At 45.7% G+C, this 18,320-nt stretch overlaps 1 protein-coding gene across 17 annotated transcripts in view; it reads left to right on the top strand.

Moving 5' to 3' along the window:
* The window catches only part of LOC135398808 (microtubule-actin cross-linking factor 1, isoforms 1/2/3/4-like), a 191,860-nt gene that overhangs the window by 98,831 nt on the left and 74,709 nt on the right, over positions 1 to 18,320 (top strand). For 15 of the 17 annotated variants that reach the window (XM_064630287.1, XM_064630298.1, XM_064630289.1 and 12 more), the window contains 2 exons: positions 17,159 to 17,325; positions 17,783 to 17,898. In XM_064630287.1, the coding sequence (XP_064486357.1) occupies positions 17,159 to 17,325; positions 17,783 to 17,898 (283 nt within the window). Of the gene's footprint in view, positions 1 to 27; positions 156 to 3,108; positions 3,981 to 17,158; positions 17,326 to 17,782; positions 17,899 to 18,320 lie in introns of those variants that run through there. The other 2 variants (XM_064630295.1, XM_064630288.1) reach the window with 2 other exon arrangements.

Raw genomic sequence — 18,320 nt, forward strand, 5'->3', positions numbered from 1 at the left:
GAAGTAAGTTTCTGCTAGCTGTGCAGGAAGGCGACGTCGGAGTGCAAACCAAATGTTCCTATGGGGCGGTGACAGATGTCATGTCAACTGAGCCATCGTTTTTGGAGCGCACGGAAGCATTGTGCTATTCCTGGATTTGGATGAGCGAATGGCCCGTGAGTTCCGACTTGGGGAGTCAGTGTTTATGTTTCGGAAATCTAAACTGATATTAATGTGACGTCACTCGCAGGGGAGCGCTGCAGTCGCTAGCGGCGCCATCTTGCGCTGTCCTGATCCTCACCGTTCGTGTAGTGTTTCTAAAGCATTGTGCTGTGTGGAACTTGTTTTGTAAAAGTGTCCCCGTATTTTTTGATACTTTAGACGTTAATACTCTTCTAGATAGCACACGGCGGTGAATGGAAACCGAAACCAGACAACACGGTCTCGCCTTTTCGACGCTAGCGCCCTCTAGAGGGTTGACCTCAGTGAATACACGTCAAGCATCTGTTTCTGTTCCTTCTATGTCGAGTCTGTTTTTGGACACCTGCTATTTCGGTTACATTCATTTCCAGCCACCGTTGCAGGTGGAAAGAGTACGGCACATAATACTTATCTGTCCCGTATCATAGGCTCGTGAATCACACTGCTGTCCGGAAGTCGTTCGATCCCAATTGTTTTAATCTCCACCCCCTATACAGTCGACGTCACCGCCTGACTCCCGTAACGTGGTAACCTTGGCGTGAGCAACTTTCATGCCATACACGGAGCAGCTCCCCGCGGTCAACGGGCAGCTGTGTCCCCTTTTGGTCATTACCCCCCCCCCCCCCCCTAACCTAGCCAGTGTCTCAGAGCACTGTAGGTGGGTTTTTATCACAGCCCACGGTAAGCTCCAGTATAGTCACGGCAGTGTTACATGAAGCGTGGGCATACGTGCTATGCACTGTTGAAAACAACATTGCTACGCGCTCGGAGAAAAGGTGCTGAAGTGGGCGGACGCTGCGGAAAGCTACTACTTGGGAACTGGTAATTAATGATAGTTGATCAAAGTTGTGGCCAACGTGGCGCCGCTTTTTAAATATTTCGCTTCAGATTACGTTTATCTTTTACACCTGGGAGCGCTAGCCATTTCACTGATCTGTATAGGTGATAACATTAGTACAGGTGTGATGGAAGCGATTAGATAACTCCTTTACGGTCTTGATGACAGATACACTGGATGCAAGGGGCCACTGTATCGTATTTGTAATGAGTCGTGGTAGACTAATAGCCTGGTAGTTTCAGAGCCGAAAAATATGTTTTTTTTTTATTTGATTTCTTTTCATACTATTTCCTGCAACTGAAACTTGAGGTACCGTATATTCGCAAGTTTTTGCGAGTAGAAGCAACACGTAAATATCAATAAACGCGGTAGACTTAGTACACTAAATAGGTCAAAACATCGCAGCCTCAGATGACATCCAGAGTTCGCATGTAGATTCAGCTGAAGAGTTTTTGGAACGAGGAATGGTCCAGCTGAACAAACTGTAGCGTTCACTTTTAGAGACGGCACAGACGGCAGCGAGCATCGCTTCCTCATTTGACGCTAGTGAGCATGTCATTACGCTTTGCGGCAAATTTGTCTTTAAATGACACCAGTCAGTTGCGTACCCCAAGTCAGTAATTATCCAGGAGTGCTAGTTAGTCTGTAGAAGGTGCTACGTGTTAACAAAGTTAAAATCCTCGCTAAATCGGGGATAAGCCCCTAAAGGCTTTTGGTCTTGGCATTGGTGTGTAACGGGTGCTAGTTTCGTTTACTGGAGCAGACGGCGTGGAAATTAAGTCTTCAAAGACAAATGGTGGTACTGCAGTGTAATAATACAGAATAGCTATAGAGAATAAAGGGTGTAGGTGAAGCTGACATTTATCAGGGACCGTGGCATTGACTTTGAAGCTGTGGGAAAAAAAATTCCCGGCTCTGAATGTCTCATGGCGTGGGGGCAAAAACTGCCTACGTATATTCGCCATTTCATTCACAGACTTCTGTGTGTTGTGTGCTTTGTGGGTGGAGCCTGTTGTGTCTTTCTTTGGAAGTGAGGTTGAGCTAGTAGGTCGAGGGCGTACGTGATCGCAATGTCGAAACAGTTTGTTTGTTTGTCTTTCTGGTTCTTACGACTGTAATAGGACTGTTAATAGCAGAAATGCTACTTCCAGAGTCGCCATTGTTATTACTATGAACATACAAAACATTTTCATGCGTAATATAGGATAAAAATGCTCCATATGAATCGAATGCAACTCATAGCGCTCTTCTGAGACTACCAAACAATAACTCCATTGATTATCTAGGAATAGCGGTAAAACGACGGTAAGACAGGACACACAAACAACAGCCGCTTATGATTGCTGTTTGTGTGTCCTGTCTTACCGTCGTTCTGACGCTGTTCCTTAGATATGAAGCAACCTGGCCCAACAGTTGTTATTGTCCATTGATTTTGCCCGACACACACACACACACACAAAAAAAAAAAAAAAACGGAAGCGTTTGTCTAAACATCAACATCTAATGTGCCGAAGTTCTTTTTTAGACTCGTAGCGTACCTTTCATTCACTCGTATGCCGTTGTTTCTATTACACGATCGCTAAATGCTGTCTTCAGATATAATTTTCGCTCTCAGCTGGCAACATTGACTTCGCACATATCGCGCTCATAACAGTTGCTTCTGCTCGCAACACCTGCGGACGCAACACAAAGCTTGCCTTTAATGGGCCTTATCTGTTCAACTGTCTCTACGCTGGTGTCCTTGTTTACGTGCATTTTTCTTTAGATAGCAGAAGCACTGATAACTGCAAGTGGAGTGGAGTGAGACAAGAGGAGGGAAATGTTTTTGTGTTACAGTGTACGTTGATGAAATTATTACACCTGGAATAAGACTTGAATGAAACGAGCGCATCCGACATGACAGGATGGGAAATAAATATAGAATGGCGCGAAGCAGACAATAGCTTTGTTGCTGAAGTTTCGGTTTCGCTTTGCGCGTGTCGTCTGCTATTCTCCCCACGAGAGGCGCGCCGTATTGTGTAAAACGGAAATGCCTTACCGGCTCGCGTCACTTCCTTTTTACGGGAAGGGAGAGTGGAGGAGGGAAACGAAAGCCTGTCGGGACGAAAAAAGTTGCAGGGAAGTTTTGTGGTGCTCTTCTGTGTACCCTCCATTGTTCTTCGACTCGTCAGATGACAAGTACGTCGGAAACCGATTCTGTGTTGGAGCCGTTTTGTAGCAGTGCTCTGTTTTGATCTGCACCGGCGCGTCGCTAGGCCTAGGTGGGCCGACCTTGCCGAAGCGCACCGGCTTGCGTGGGGGCTACCCTCGTCGTACCTGTGGTGGGCCGGGGAGAGAGGAGATGGCCTCCTCGGCGGGAAACCTGTTTCGCTAGTCGCTTCCTAAAATGCAAAAATACAGATCGAGGCGTCGCCATTGCATGAAGCGGCATCGCAAAGAGTACTAGCTTGTCGTCTGCTACGGAAGCCGCCGCTTCGACCGTGTCGTCTGCTACGGAAACAACGGTTCAGTCCCGGCGTCCAGCCGCTTTCACAACATGTATTCCTTCGTGCGGGGTGAACGCCTGTACGTGAGAGGCACCCGCGACCCAGACGACCCGGATGGAGTACCAGACCCCGGCGATCAACTCGCCGTCGTCGGTGGACCGTCGTCGTCTCGGACACAAATGGCATCTGCCTCGCAGGAGTCTCGGGAAGTGTTCCGTTCGGCTCACGTGCGTTCGGGTGTCAAAACCGTGCATACGTCGCGCGTCGTGCGAAAGACAACGACGATGACCCGAGGGGAACAGAGGACCACGGCTACGGCCCAACTGGCGATCGAACCGACCGTGTCTCGGGCTGTCATGTCCGAAAGCGGGACGCAGACCAGAGCGGAAGGTACGACAAAGTCCACTTCGACGGAACGCAGGATGTTGCACAAAAAGACGACGTTGGATACGACGGATAGCCGCAAGAAACAGAAGGTAGGCTGCGCCCGGCGTTTCTTCTCCATATTGGGTGTGTGAAAGAGATGCGGTGGGTTGAAAGACAAGGCCGTGAGGATCACGCGTTTCGTGTCGGTGGTGGTGTTCGTGCTAGGGGTGGTCTTCGTGCGGCCTAGATATGTCGCTGCTCGTGGGTTTGGGTCTCGTTAGGGACAACTGGGCGTGGTCGTCTTAATTGAAGTCCGAATTAATGTTGTAAACCTTCCGTCAAAGCACTTTATCATTGTCCGGGCGGAGGCTGAAATACACCACCCGGTAAAGTCGCTTTATTTTACACAAAATGTGCGCACTTCAACGAATGAAATGTTTAGGTGACTTATCCGATCGCGGACGGTCGAGCCAGGCGGCGTGTTCCTCCCAAGATACCACCCATTCTTTCGACGATCACACTGATTCGCACCAAACTCTCGTTGTCACACATACGTTGCACGTTTTTCTGTCATTAAAGCTCCGTATCTTCGAAGCTTCGCGAACAAAAAAGGAGAGCACCCAAAAAACATGGTGACTGACACAACGTTAAAAAACGGAAGAATCGTCGAATTTTCGCCCAGGTACGCGTCGCGACGAACAGCCACTCCAACCACACACAGCTCAGGAACCTGCCTGTGAATCCGAAGTGACTTGACTTTATGACCAACTCCCGCTGTCGTCCGCATGCTTTGCACTTATTTCACGCGCAGCTGTCCTGCCAGCTGGTCGTCGGCTGTGCACCGCTGGAACACTTGCGCCAATCTTTCGAGTGGCTTTTCTTCAAACTTTTCTTTCCACCTTTGTTTGTTTTGGAGAGACGACGTGATCGATCATCATGTTGGCATGAAGGTTGTTGAACGCGTTGGGTTTCTCGGCAGCTACGATTCGACGCGCGGACGGGAAAGCTTTCAATCGTGGTTCGTCCCTCTCGATGTGTCAAGCAGCTTTTTATCGAAGAAACTTAGCGTAGAGCTCTAGTTGGCAACAGGTCAGAGATGCAGAAAGCATGTTCCCTTCCCTACGTCCTTCTTTGGCACGGTTCCTCATAATTTCCAGTGGCATTCTCCAAAAAATGTTGATACAGTAAGTACAAGATACGGTACATTAAGTATGTAGAAGATTTGGAGCGAAAATGTAAGCTTTTTTTTTTTTTTATACCCACAAAGCACGCGACCGAATCACGCACAACCCTATACTGGCAAGTAAAGTGCTGTCAACAACACCTACAGAAGGGTTCATTATGAAAGAACTGATGTTCTGAGGCTGGAACAACATAGAAGGGACAAATACGTACAAAGCCTCAATTTGCCTAAGAAATCAACGATGAAAGATGAAAGTCACTGAAAAGGTTAGCTAGCTGTAGGACTCGAACCCACATCTTCTGGATTGCCGGTCCAGGGCTCTACCAATTGAGCTAAGCTTCAGGTTAATTAAGGTTAGGTTAAGGTTAAGTTAAGTTAAGGTAAGTTAGTTAAGGTTAAGGTTAGGTTAACTAAGGTTAAGCTAAGGTTCATTATGATTAAGGTTCCAGGTTTTTCGGAAACAAAATCCGAAAGACGTTAGAATTTCAAGAAATTCGGATTTATCCGAAAAACTCCGCTTTGGGGCGCTCCAGTAAGCGCGAGCTCAGTAAAAAAAAAACAAAAAAAAAACCATGCCCTGTTGACTGGTTGCTAGGGTTCGTTTCCCTTTGTGTCGAGATTGCCTCGCATCCCAGGTTCACAGCCCCCACATCAAGGAAGGGTTCCCAAATGCGCTGTGCAGCCGACCTTCCGTGGAATACGCGGGCCAAGTCCATCCGTAGGCTAGAGGAACCTCGACATTGAAGTCTCAGAACATTGTGTATACCGTATTTAGTGATTCTACTGGACATTTTAAGGTCATTTCCGAAGTCTACTAGAAAACGTCCAGCGCATATAGGGTTTTCCTTTCCGGCAGATTCCAAACAAACACTTCTTGGAATGATAGGTTATGATGTTCACGTGATATAGATGTCGTCTGCAAGTTGAGCAGCATAACATTAAGGGCTTTAGTTCTATGTAATGCGCGTTCTGTGACTGGAGGAGTTATTGAGATCGTCAAATAAACTATGATGTTCGTTAATTACCAAATGAGCACGTGCAGGCTCAGCTCACAGAGTAGCCCGCGCCACACAGAGCATTTACAGATCATTCATTACGACGTTATTAAGATTGACAAATAGCTTCTTACGCCGTTTAGATAAAGTCAACAGAGAGAGGTTATTTTGATCGATAAGTTGCGTTATTTACGTGATAAAGTCAGTCGGGACGCATGTAGTGGACACCATCTCCTTTACTAACCTATGTCCTGCTTTCACGATTAACCTAGGAATTAGTACTGTAACTTGGAAGGGATCGTCACATAATCTCCAAGAACTTACAACCCGAGATAGAAATATACATATATCTTATATGAACATAGACGGCATTAGCCCGTGACCCCCCCTCCCCCGCAATTCCAACACGCTCGAGATGAAAGTCGTGCACAAGTACCAGCCCAGGGAGCTCATAAACTCGGCGACTGCAAAGGCTAAATTTTAGAATAGCTTGCTTTCATTCAACCGGTAGCATTTATTTGGAACGGCATAAATTACGGATATCGGAAGACCTAACTTATATAATAACTGTAGGAAGACCACTACACGATGCTGTTCTCAACAGCAACCTGAGACTGTGCATTGCAGTAAATGTTCCTATACCAACAACGTATACAAGCGAACAAAGTGTTCCCAGTGAAACGTAAGACAAGGTTAATCCAGTCTCCCGGCACGGCAACCGAAGCCATTTCACGTTATCGCTCGCTTATCAGTGCGGCACAGTTGATAAATATTGCGCTCCAATAAAGTTATCATGTTTGAACATCCCGATAGAGAAGTGGGTTATTACGGATTGCGTGACACGGAATTTTTCGAACAAAGCACCTTTCAGAAATCGGTGGTTAGTTGTCAGTCTGTAATTCGGGGTAAAATCGGTTTCTTTTTTTCTTTTGTTAATGAGCAACAACTAAACCACACCTACATCTGGCATGTATGGAGAGGCGTTTTTTCTGTCCAGTTTCAGTTCTCATATGGATAATATTGTACAGTGGTTGTATAGGGTAATAAGTACGGGCACATATAGACGGCGCTACTAGTCGTTATAGGTCCTATGGAGTTGAAAATTAGAAAGGAAGCGCAGTATTTAGCCCGAACAGGACGATTCTGGGAAAATATAGATGTAAGAGCGAATCGACATTTGCCCCCCCCCCCTCCCCCAAACCCACACACAAATAATAATAATAATAATAAGAAAAATAATAAAAGAAAAGCCCGGGTTCCGCTTTGTCGATACCATCGGTCTCGGATGATCAACTGGGCACCCTTGAAAGATTGAAATGAAACAGATAGTCACTGAAAAATCCAGACAGCGGCAAGACTGGAACCCACTCTTCTTGATTGCCAGTGAAATGCGATGCAACCTGTGTGCAATCACTTTTATGTGTCAGTCCTTGTTCTGCTCATTAATATGTATGATAACCCGCACCATCCCACCGCAATGGCACGACTTCCCCGACGACTTGCCATGAGCCTCATTATAGGACGGGCAGGACGAATCACTGTATAGCGTCGCTCATGGTCAATATTTTCGCGACTTCCAACCCCCAATTGTACTGCTGTGCATGCTTTGTCAATGCATTCTACTGCGGTAGTTTTAGAGTTCGGCGCCCGATACCGATGCACAATGTGTTAGAGGAGACGTGCCTCTCCTTGCAGCCGGCATGTGCACGGTTGACCTGTTGGCTCTCCGCTGAGGCGTGTCTGAGGCCTGAAATATGCGTCAGGTACATTGTGTGCTGCACGATCCTGCCGACTCTCTGCAGTGCTGCTGCCACCATGTGGTGCCTTGTGGAACGATATGCTAGAGGAGGGGTTGGAATGGCGAAGCGATATATAGTTCGATAGCGATACAAGTTCATTATCGACACCACCCCTTCGGGGCTTATATAGGCCTGGTTGGCGCTTGGCGGCAAGTGGACGCTCATATAGCCACAGTTGCTTCGTGGTGCAAACACGGAATCGGAGAAGAAAATAGTGTGCCTCTCTAACATCAATCACTGTACCGGTGTCACTGCATAGACGAGACACTTACTGGTCGCGCTTATGCAGTATAATACGCACCCTTAGGACATTCCTATGAACTGATAAGCTTCTAGCTGAACTCCCCTGTGTATCCTAAGGACATCGTAGAACGTGAAGAAAAGCAATGTGCAAGTTTCCGGCGATGCAGAATCAAAAATAACAAAGACGGTTAAGAGCATCAGCTGTTTACTATATACATTAAAAACAAGACTTTCGTGCAGTAGGCTGCACTTCTTCAGGTTTGAGGCCTCAAACCTGAAGAAGTGCAGCCTACTGCACGAAAGTCTTGTTTTTAATGTATATAGTAAACAGCTGATGCTCTTAACCGTCTTTGTTATCCTAAGGACCAAAAATAACAAAGCATCAACTATTTACTATATACATTAAAAAACAAGACTTTCGTGCAGTAGGCTGCACTTCTTCAGGTCTGCACGAAAGTCCTGTTTTTTAATGTATATACGTAGTAAATAGTTGATGCTCTCAACCGTCTTTGTTATTTTTGATTCTGCATCGCCGGAAACTTGCACATTGTTTTTCTTCACGCTCTACGATATCCTAAGGACGTATAAGTCCAGCCCTATGTACTCATAGTGCACATACCAGCTCTATTCGTATGTATTGACAAGGAGCCTTCTGACCGCCACATGTATACTGATACGAGCTATACTCAGCCTTATGTACTGATAAAATACCCTCCTGCGCAATGATAGGGCACCTACCAGCCCGTACCGATAGAGCATACTACCGCATTGAAGCTCTCACCGCTATTGACTTTGCCTTCTGCATGGGAGCCGCGCGTGAAGAAACATCCTGCTGTCTGGGTTTTCTATTTGCAGTCTTTTGCGCTTCATCACTTTGTAGGATGACTCAAACATGGAGTGCGTGTGGAAAGTACACAGTGTATAAGGTCCGCTCTGGGAGTGTGCTTTCATCAGCACACTGGGACGGGAAGTGTGCTCGTACGTCGCGCGCCTGTTGGTGAATGCTTCTAAGGGATTCCCTATATGTAACGTCTCCAGACGGTTGTAGCTTCGAAACGGCGAGACCACCGCCATGACGTATAGGTTAGACTTGACGTCGAAAACATAAAAAAAAATTATGTGCAGATAATAGCGTTTTAGAAAACCGTTACAGGGAGCCCGGTGTAGGCTACACCGTCTTGTCTGGTGTTTTTGTGGCTGCGTGCGGTTTAATAATAATAATAAAATAAATAAATAAAAACTGCAGCAAGTAGACAGGACCAAAGGTTGACACAGAGCACAACTGCAGTTGTGTCCGGTCTTCCTTGTTTTAACGTTAGGTCCTGTCTCCTTACTGCAGTTTTTTTTTTCTCTCTCTCTTTTTAATTATGCAATGACGTCAACTACCCTGCTTCAGTCCGCTAGTTACGTGGTTTAATTTGTTACGTACCGACTACCCCAAATAAAGGCTGCTACACCGTCTGCCGCCCCCAATCAACGGATAAGATTCTGTGTCACGCACTCTATCATTGGTCCCTGTACCTGTAGGTATAACTTGACAGTGACGTCACCAACGGTGCACTAAAATACGGTGATATTCACCGCGCAGCGCAAGGGGTTAGAAACAGCGAAGGAGGGTTGAATCCGGTGATCGTGAAGGTCGGGATGGTTATGCACTATATCATGTCAGAAAATCTTGACTGCAGCGCTCTCCTGCATGTCAGGCGAATTAACCCTGTACAAGGCACGGATTCAACGTATCTCTTTATGCGTTTTATTAAGTAACCTCCCCAATTACCGCACTGATCTGACCACCAGGGATATTCGGCCAATCGATCGATCGCGAAGCCGGAGAGACATTTTTCGAAACGCCAACTACAGTACGCCAACGCCAGCTACCGACTACGGCTACGGCTACCGACTCACAGACAAGAGCCCAATAAAAGCGCTAAAGAAAGGGAGGACTTCCTCATCGGCTGAACTTTAACCTATCGTTGGCGAGACGCATTTACAGCAATATAAACACTGCACGCTTTTCCGTGGTAAAGTGGTTTGCGTGGGGGAACCAGTCCCCTTTCTGCGCATTTCTTTTTTTTTTTTTTTTTTCCTTATGTTCCGGTTGGCGGTTGATGAATGCACCCTTTTGTTTCTTTTGGCTCGCTGTTTCGCCTCTTGTCAATTGTGTCGTAAATTTCGCATCGACCGAGTGCAGGGATTCGCGCAGCATTTTCGTCTCAGAGGGGGGGTGGGGGGGTGCAATTCCTGGAATTAGAGTGCGGGTGACAACCATATCAACTGGCTATACTGGCTGTGTATATTCGCGTAAATTATTTCATATTTGGATGTCGGAGGACGTCGTCTCTCAGCTGATTGTTCCATGTCACATGCTGCCGCCCTTACCCAGTTTCGAACCCGCGGCTTTGGGATCAGTCGGTGGGAACGCTACCAATTCATCTTTTCCGTGATTATGTTTTTTCTTTTTTTTTTTTTTTACTAATAAGCACGACCCGGATTTCTAAGCGTTTGCCTATAAATGCCCAAAAGTGCCTAAATGCGACATTTTCCAGTTTGTCTGCCTTTTTCACGATCTCATTCCATAATTGCCTTTTTTGTTTTTTTTAACCTTGGCAGGCCCTCTTTGTCCACCTCTCCGCGCTCGTAATGTATATTTACACGTAAAAACAAAGAATGAGGGAGCTAAAGCTAGCTTTGCTCCATTTTTCGTGCAACACGCTCTGCGCTGCTCGAGCAGCAAGGCCAGATTTTGGCCTCCGACGACCACGGTAGAGCACGGTAGAAGTGTCGTGCAAGTGCGCCATATTAGGTCCGTGCGCAATGATATTTTTCTCCTTTTTTTCTTTCACGACCGTGGGTAGCTTTCATTCTGATAGCTGGAGGCACTTTGGTTTTGTTCGGTACTTTGCTTAGCTGAAAGATATATTCAGATAGAAGGGATCAAGACACGCAGCCTTTCTTGGCGTTTCCAAACCCACAAGGTGGCTGTGGTTACTGAAAAAAAAAAGAAAAGAAAGATTCGTTATAGTGTACTTTCAAGACAATGAGCGGCTAAAATATTAGCGTAAAATTGGCGATGCCATCCTGGGATCGGCCCCATGCATAGAAGTTACGGTATTCTTTCTTGTAAGAGGAGTTGAAGTTTGCATAATATTTAATGTTATTTAAACGAGCGCAAGCACGAGCATCACATGTCGTGAAAAGCTTTACGAGAAAGTCAGTGTACAGCCCCAGGAGAACGTGCTTATTTTCTCTTTTTACTGCCTATTTCGGTGCTTTTTGAGGCTTTAAATGCCTGCCTATTTCGGGCTTTTTTAGTGCCTAAAAATCTGAACAAGCAATACCGTTGTGACAGACACGACTATGAACATGCATGCCAGGAGCAAAACACGATCGTCGATGACTAAGCAGACACCGTATACCTCAGAACGAACTTGGACCATCTCGCTATATGACAGCTTAGAATATGAGGGGATTTATTGTCTCGAATGTTCCGCTGAGAATAGCTTTTGTCAGATATCGTATTCGCACCTTGGCCTCAGAGACGGCACACGTGCAAGGAATGATTGAGTGCCTACAAGGCAGGCTGCACATGCGAGTGCGATGTGTGACAAGTGTTTTTACGAGCGATCACTTTCCGTTGTTTTACCGACCTTTACTCTCAGCGCTTTGTTGGAGCCATGCACTCAATGTGTAACAGAACGAATTAAGTAATTGTTGTTCACTCGCGCCCTACTTTTAGTCACGCCACGTACAACAAAAATAAACGACTAATACAAAATTTGATTATGTTTCTACAAACTATCAACAAATTAGATGTAAACGAATTACGCGAACGTGTTTTTCGTATCCAAAACAAGGTAAACCTTCAAGTAAGTTATGCATCTATACAGTAAGTTACAAGTAAGTTTTAAATTTACTCAAAATTATTATTATGAACTAGCTAACGACGAATGAACTGGAAACTGAACTAAATATTGAACTGAAAATACTAAATGAACTGAAAAGTAGTGACTTCTGGTGCAACGACCCGTTAGTCCGCGATCTAGCAATCTGCGACCCTTGCTGCTGTTGCGAAACAAAAACAATCAATCAATCTATCAATCTGCATGAATGACTCATTCGAAGCATTAGGATGCAGTTCCACACGTAAGGTTTGCTCGCTGCTGTACATGAACTACTGCAAAATACATGAACCTCCTTTCCAAGGTTTACAACGGAGGCGGTAATAAATCGTAGAATATCTCGGCACCGTGACTACCGAAACTCGTATCCCAGGGGAGATTGTGCGTCCTGGGCCGACTTCCCAGGCATCACGGCAAGCATCTCCGCCAGTAAGGTGGCTGCGGGAAAGATCACGTGCTTATACGAAAACCAATAGGAGTGGGTTCTCGCTGTGCTGGTCCACCCTGACGTCGTCGAAAGTGCGCGCACCAGTGCTTTCGTCATTCCGAAACCGCAACCAGATGCATATGTGTTGATTGTTTGTCTCCAAGACCACGAGGCTTTGCCAAGCGTCACAACTTATAACAACGTGTTGCACATCTGCGCCGACTTTCAGTAAAATGCATTCCTCCTAATGTAGGTGACTGAAATGCCGCCGACGCGATGCTGAAAAAAAAATACGTATCCGCACACGAACCTCATTGCATATAAAAGACTATTCGTATTGTCGCCACACATCGCTCCTGTGCATGACATAACTAATTCTATGAACGCTGTATCCGCTGCGTTGCAACAGCGCCTATGAAGCGTAATCTCTAACTTTGTGTATCCCGTGCGCTTCGTATACAGTGTATACACTCTGAAGGCGGCGCGTAGGCTTTTTCCAGTACGAGTTTGCGGACAGAGGCTTTATTTGATGTACGTTGTCTACCGTGTTTGCTCTCTCACATTCCTTCTTTCTTCCTCGTATGCGTGTATGCACACACTCTTGTTATTTTGATTTCATCGCTGATTATCCTCTCCCACACTGCAGCCAATGAAACCTCCCTTGTCTCCGGAAGGTGAAGAGGGCAAACTGACGCTCTTTTCTGTGAACAACCGAAAACACCAGAAAAAATTCGAGTATCTGGCTTCTTCAGCACACGCGTGACCTTCGCGCCCTCTGATTGGCCACGCCGCGTTAGTCTGTGACAGCTTCTCCTCCGACGCGTTTTCCAGCAGAAAGTTTTGCGTGTGAATAGACCCAGCTCATTTACACGCAGATGCCTCCAGTGATGCACATTGACGTGCGCGGCATAGAACGCAACGTCTGCTCCTGCACATTTACATAAACATGCCTTTTTTTTACTTGCGTGTGTATATATTTTCTCAAGTGACGTAGCCCAGGTTCGGATATAAAACTTTTTCATATTTCCTTTCTTTTTCTTCTTTTTTTTTTTTCGGAGAAATGTTTTTGGCATCTTTGAGCCGAACTGCCTCGAAAATCGTTTCGCCGGAACCTAAATTCGCGAAAAAGATTGTTGATTTTGATCTCTGCTCTTCAGCTCACAGGACTTCAGTGGTCGACCTTTTAGGTCGTGCGTGTCAATACAGTAAAGCCGCACTTATTCAGCATTTGCTCGCTCTCTGCGGCCGGGTTTCTGGCACCGTATGCTGGACGGCTATCAGCGTATACCATAGACTAAAAATAGTGACCACCTTCTGAACTGAAATGTACTGAACAACCGCAGATAGGCAGTTCATATATAGGCGGCGTAATTTAAACAGTTTATTGCTCGTATATGAACTCAGCGCTACATTTGCCTGCAGATTTGCGCCAAAAGGGCTCGCGCGACGGCTGGTGCGAAATAATTCTTAATTAGCCGAGGTGCGAAATTAATTAGGTGCGCAATAATTCTTAATTAGCCGAGGTGCGAAGTTAATTAGGTGCGAAATAATTCACCGAGCAATAATGATACATGTTCCTGAGGGTGATTTTGATTTGCTGCTCCTGACGGCTACGTAGCCGACACCTAGACGTTTCTTTCTCTCTCTCTCTCTCTCTCTCTCTCTTTTTTTTTTTTTTTAAAGATGGGACAAATTCCGAATCTGAATCCAAGGAAGGTTCTGCGAAAAGCCAGGAGAAAACATTATACTTCTACTGAAAAGCGTTTTGAAGCAGAATTTGATATCTTTGTCTAATGAAAAACAAATTGAATAATAGTTCATTTTCGGGAGAAACACATAACTATACAGGAAATACATGAACTCTCGAGTCTGAATTATTTCCATAAAACTAAGAAACAATTAAGCAAAAGCAAAACCACCTTACTTTTAAACCTGTAATGTAAGAGTTCCTGCCCGAACTCTTTCAGTCCTAGAGCAATGTAAACAAACACACAAACAAACAAGGAAACACCCGCCGGCCAATCAGGTTTTCGGCTGACTCCGGAGGTGGCAGTTGTGAAAAGAAACAAACAGACGTGGATTCGAAAGATTCGATACGCCGTTCTGGGCATTGGGATGGCACTGGGATTCGAAGATTCGCGGATTCCGGTGGCACATCCTTAGTGTTTTTTCTTTTTTTCTTCTTTTTTGTTAGACCCAGTGTTATGCGCTTGCAGCGCAATTTTGCCCCCATTCTTGACGGGCAATGCGAAGTTGGTGGGAACATAGTTCGACACAGTGTTTTCCCGTAGTCCTCAGTTTTAACTCTTTTGAAAACTATGAGCGCAATCGGAAAAAAAATTGTGACGTAAGACTACTGGGAGCTCATGTTGTCGAACAGGTCAATTTTCTTATAATAGATTACATAATATAAGTTAATAGATAGATAGCAACCAACATATTAGTTGTGACGAGCTAAAAATAGTTCCACGCTATACTAAAAGGACTTGTACAGCGTACATATTCACGTAGCACAAGACATCGTTGCAAAGGCTGCAAGGAGGCGGAAGGGTGCTTCCAGACCTTGACTCTGGAGCGTGACTTGCGAGTGATCACGATCTCCGTAAGGAACTGTGATGCAAACTGTGTAGCTGCCTCTGACGACGTTGTTGTCTTTCTTTTTTTCGGATTCTCCACCCCCTGAGCTCTTGTGGAGCAGAGGGACGCGAATCGTTCGTAGAATCACTTTGGTGGATCCCTGTTCTTCGGTGGATGAGTTGGCGACGTCCCCCTATACTGATTCCAGGCCAACCCTGGACTAGGGTACTGGTGGCAGTGTACAGATTATACTTCGGGACATTGTCCTTCCACTTCACGATTCCGTACGCGTAACCGTCAGTCGCGTCGCACCCCGACCGGAAGGTGACCCCGGTTCGAATCTCGGTACCGGCTATGCTATCGAGGTATCTTTCCTGGGTTTTCCTCAGACGCTGTAGGGCAAGTGTCTACAGTCAAACTCCTTTATAGCGAATACCTTTTTAACGAAAATACCACTACAGCAAATTTTTTTGCGGTCCCGCTATAACCCTATAGGTTCAATAATGGACATCCTTTTTAACGAAAATACCTTTACTGCGATTTTTTTTTTTTGCTGTCCCCTGAGTTTCGTTATAAAGGAGTTTGACTGTATACACATTTCCCTACGAAGTCGGCCCAGGACGTCACTCCCCGCGGGGAAGGTGGGAACGAGCCGTGTGCTAAGATTTCGGGCTATAGTGGCCTTTTCCTTCAGGGCCTCTTTTCTATACTCTTTTTTTTTTTTTTTTGGAAGGCGCGTCCTCGCTAAAGGAACCGGAGCTTGGCCGAGCTTCGATTGCCATCGAAGCACTTTCGCCCGGAGAGGAAGAAGAAAGTCGAAGAAAAATTTAGTTTGGAGTATAGTCGGTAGTATAGTCGACTATACTGTCTTCGCGTTGTAACGTGCATGATTTCAGTGTCTACAACATTTTGACGAATGTATGTAAACGCTAGGTCGCTCCGTATATCTTTACTGTCTGTCTCCTTACTAGGAGATTTTTCTAGATATTCATTTTTTTTACTAGAAATTTTTTTTTTTTACATTGGGATTTGGTAGTCTGGACACGAAAACATGCCTACTTCCAGGCGAAGGGTTATGCACTACGGTAAAATTATCTCACTGGTACTTCTCTTACTTGTTCTTTTTTATTTATTTATTTATTATTATTATTATTCTCAATTTATTGGTTTATTTCGAAGCGCTTCATTTATAGTACGCAGCGCACTCTCCAAAAACACCTAAATGCGTAGAAGTAGGACAGGGTGTTGCCCACCTTCCGATCGGCTATTTTCCAATTATTTCATTACCACTACCGAACGTCTGCGCGGTTAATAAAAAATTAAAAGGACACATAAAAACGCCGCTGGCACCGCCGCCCCAAGTGCTATTATAGGGAGTGCCAGTTCTTGCGTCTTTTATATTTTTTTTATTGTACGATTCTTATTGTATTTGTACGCGGAAGAGGGGGAATATTTAGCGCTAAGAAAGCACCTGCCGTTGTTGGCGCGCATCGCGTCGTGACGTAACGATTGATGTATGACGTGTCGTGCGTAACCCACCTGCTTCGAGCGGTTGCTAGTTCCAAGGGATGCCTCTCGGCGGCGCTTCGCCCGTTTTATTTAGGGAATATACATTATCCCTCATTCATTGTCCAACCTATCTACCGGAATCCGCGTCCCGCGACCTGTCCCTCTCCCCACACCCTCTCCCATTTGAACGGCACTGCGTATGTTGATGGTGTAGTTCCAGGACCGTGCTGTAGGTTTTGAGATGGTAGGTTCGAATCCGAGCAGCGGCCCCTGCTGCTTGGTTTTTCCAGGGTTCCCTGGCAAACTTTCCGGACGGGTGTCAGCAGCTCGGCCCGAAGTCTGCCCAGGACGCAAACTGACCACGTTTTTTCTCAAAAGCTTTTACTTCACTCACTTTTAATTACTCTTATGCATTTAGCATAATGCATATATATGCATTTAGCTTTACATTTTTTCTAATTCTGCAACACAAATTTGCCTGCACTCTCTTTAATGCCTAACCTTGTCACCTCCTGTTGATGATGTACGGGTTGTGTGATGTAACAGAAGTGTGCTGACTTGTTGCGCATGTTTTATACATTTCAATTGAACTTTCCTTCTCAATTGTTTCACACCCCACTGCACTGAACCACACTTTCAATGTATCTTTTGTGCAGATCTCGGACATCACCTTCACACAAAACAACGAGAGCCTGACGGCTAAAGAGGCCCTCCTGCGCTGGGCGCAGAGGACGACTGACCGCTACCCTAGCGTTAAAGTGCGAGACTTCACCACCAGCTGGAGGGACGGCCTCGCTTTCAATGCCATCCTTCACCGAAACAGGTGTGGCAAATGTTTTTGCGCATAAACAGTATAAATAGACCCTGAAGTTTTCGGGTTTTATTTTTTTCCAAATTCGGGGGGTAAAAATCAGGTCAATCAGTTGATGTCGAAAATTCATGCAAATTCGGGCGGAAAAATTACCATCAGACTGAATTTGGGGATAAATCGGGCTCTATTGTCGAACAAACGTTCGTTGTACAGCCTATCCAGAGTATCAGACGTTGAGATCAACCGTGTATTTTGTGAAAAATTAGTATGTCATTGCCGTGAGGTACCTAGCTCAGGTGCAGTTTTGCGGGTAGAAATCGGGTTTAACCCTAAACCGGTGAACCTCGATTCGGGGTGCAAATTCGGGGGAAAATCGGGTTTAACCCTAAAACTTCAGGGTCTAAGTGTATAAAGTGTATTAGTTTATAAGGAAACTGCGCTCACCTTTTTTTGGGGGTTTTCTTGGCAGACCTGACCTCCTCGACTTCCGAAGCTGTCGAACGAGGACGGCCCGGGAGAACCTCGAAAGTGCCTTCCACATTGCTGAGAAAGAGCTCGGAGTCACACGGCTCCTCGATCCAGAAGGTGATTAGCGAGATCCTAATTGGCTTTTGAGAGATTAAGGCGAATCCATACACACAATGTGAGTGCCACAGACGAGCTTTATGCAATTCTAATAACTTTTGAAGGAGCTGACTAGCCTTTGCAGGTTTTGATTTCATGAAGAGGTAGATGGCAGACGTCATCACATGCTCTCAGTGTTTTAGTCCTAGCAACGGCGTAGGTGTTTTCGTGTAAACTGTGTTCTGTTGAAATTCGGTTGAAATTCTGAATTCCGAAAGAAATTCTGTGAGTCCAAAGGCGGCTTTTGAGGTGGTGGCACTCACAGAGCAGCAGAGCTGCCAGACTTGAGCCTGTTGCCGTGCGTCTTTGTGTCACACTTCTTAGAATCGAAAACCAACACAGCCGGTCAATATCCCGTGTCAATCTCTCCTGTACTGACCCCA

Source organism: Ornithodoros turicata, chromosome 6, assembly GCF_037126465.1.
Source record: "Ornithodoros turicata isolate Travis chromosome 6, ASM3712646v1, whole genome shotgun sequence".
NCBI classification, from domain to species: Eukaryota; Metazoa; Arthropoda; class Arachnida; order Ixodida; family Argasidae; genus Ornithodoros; species Ornithodoros turicata.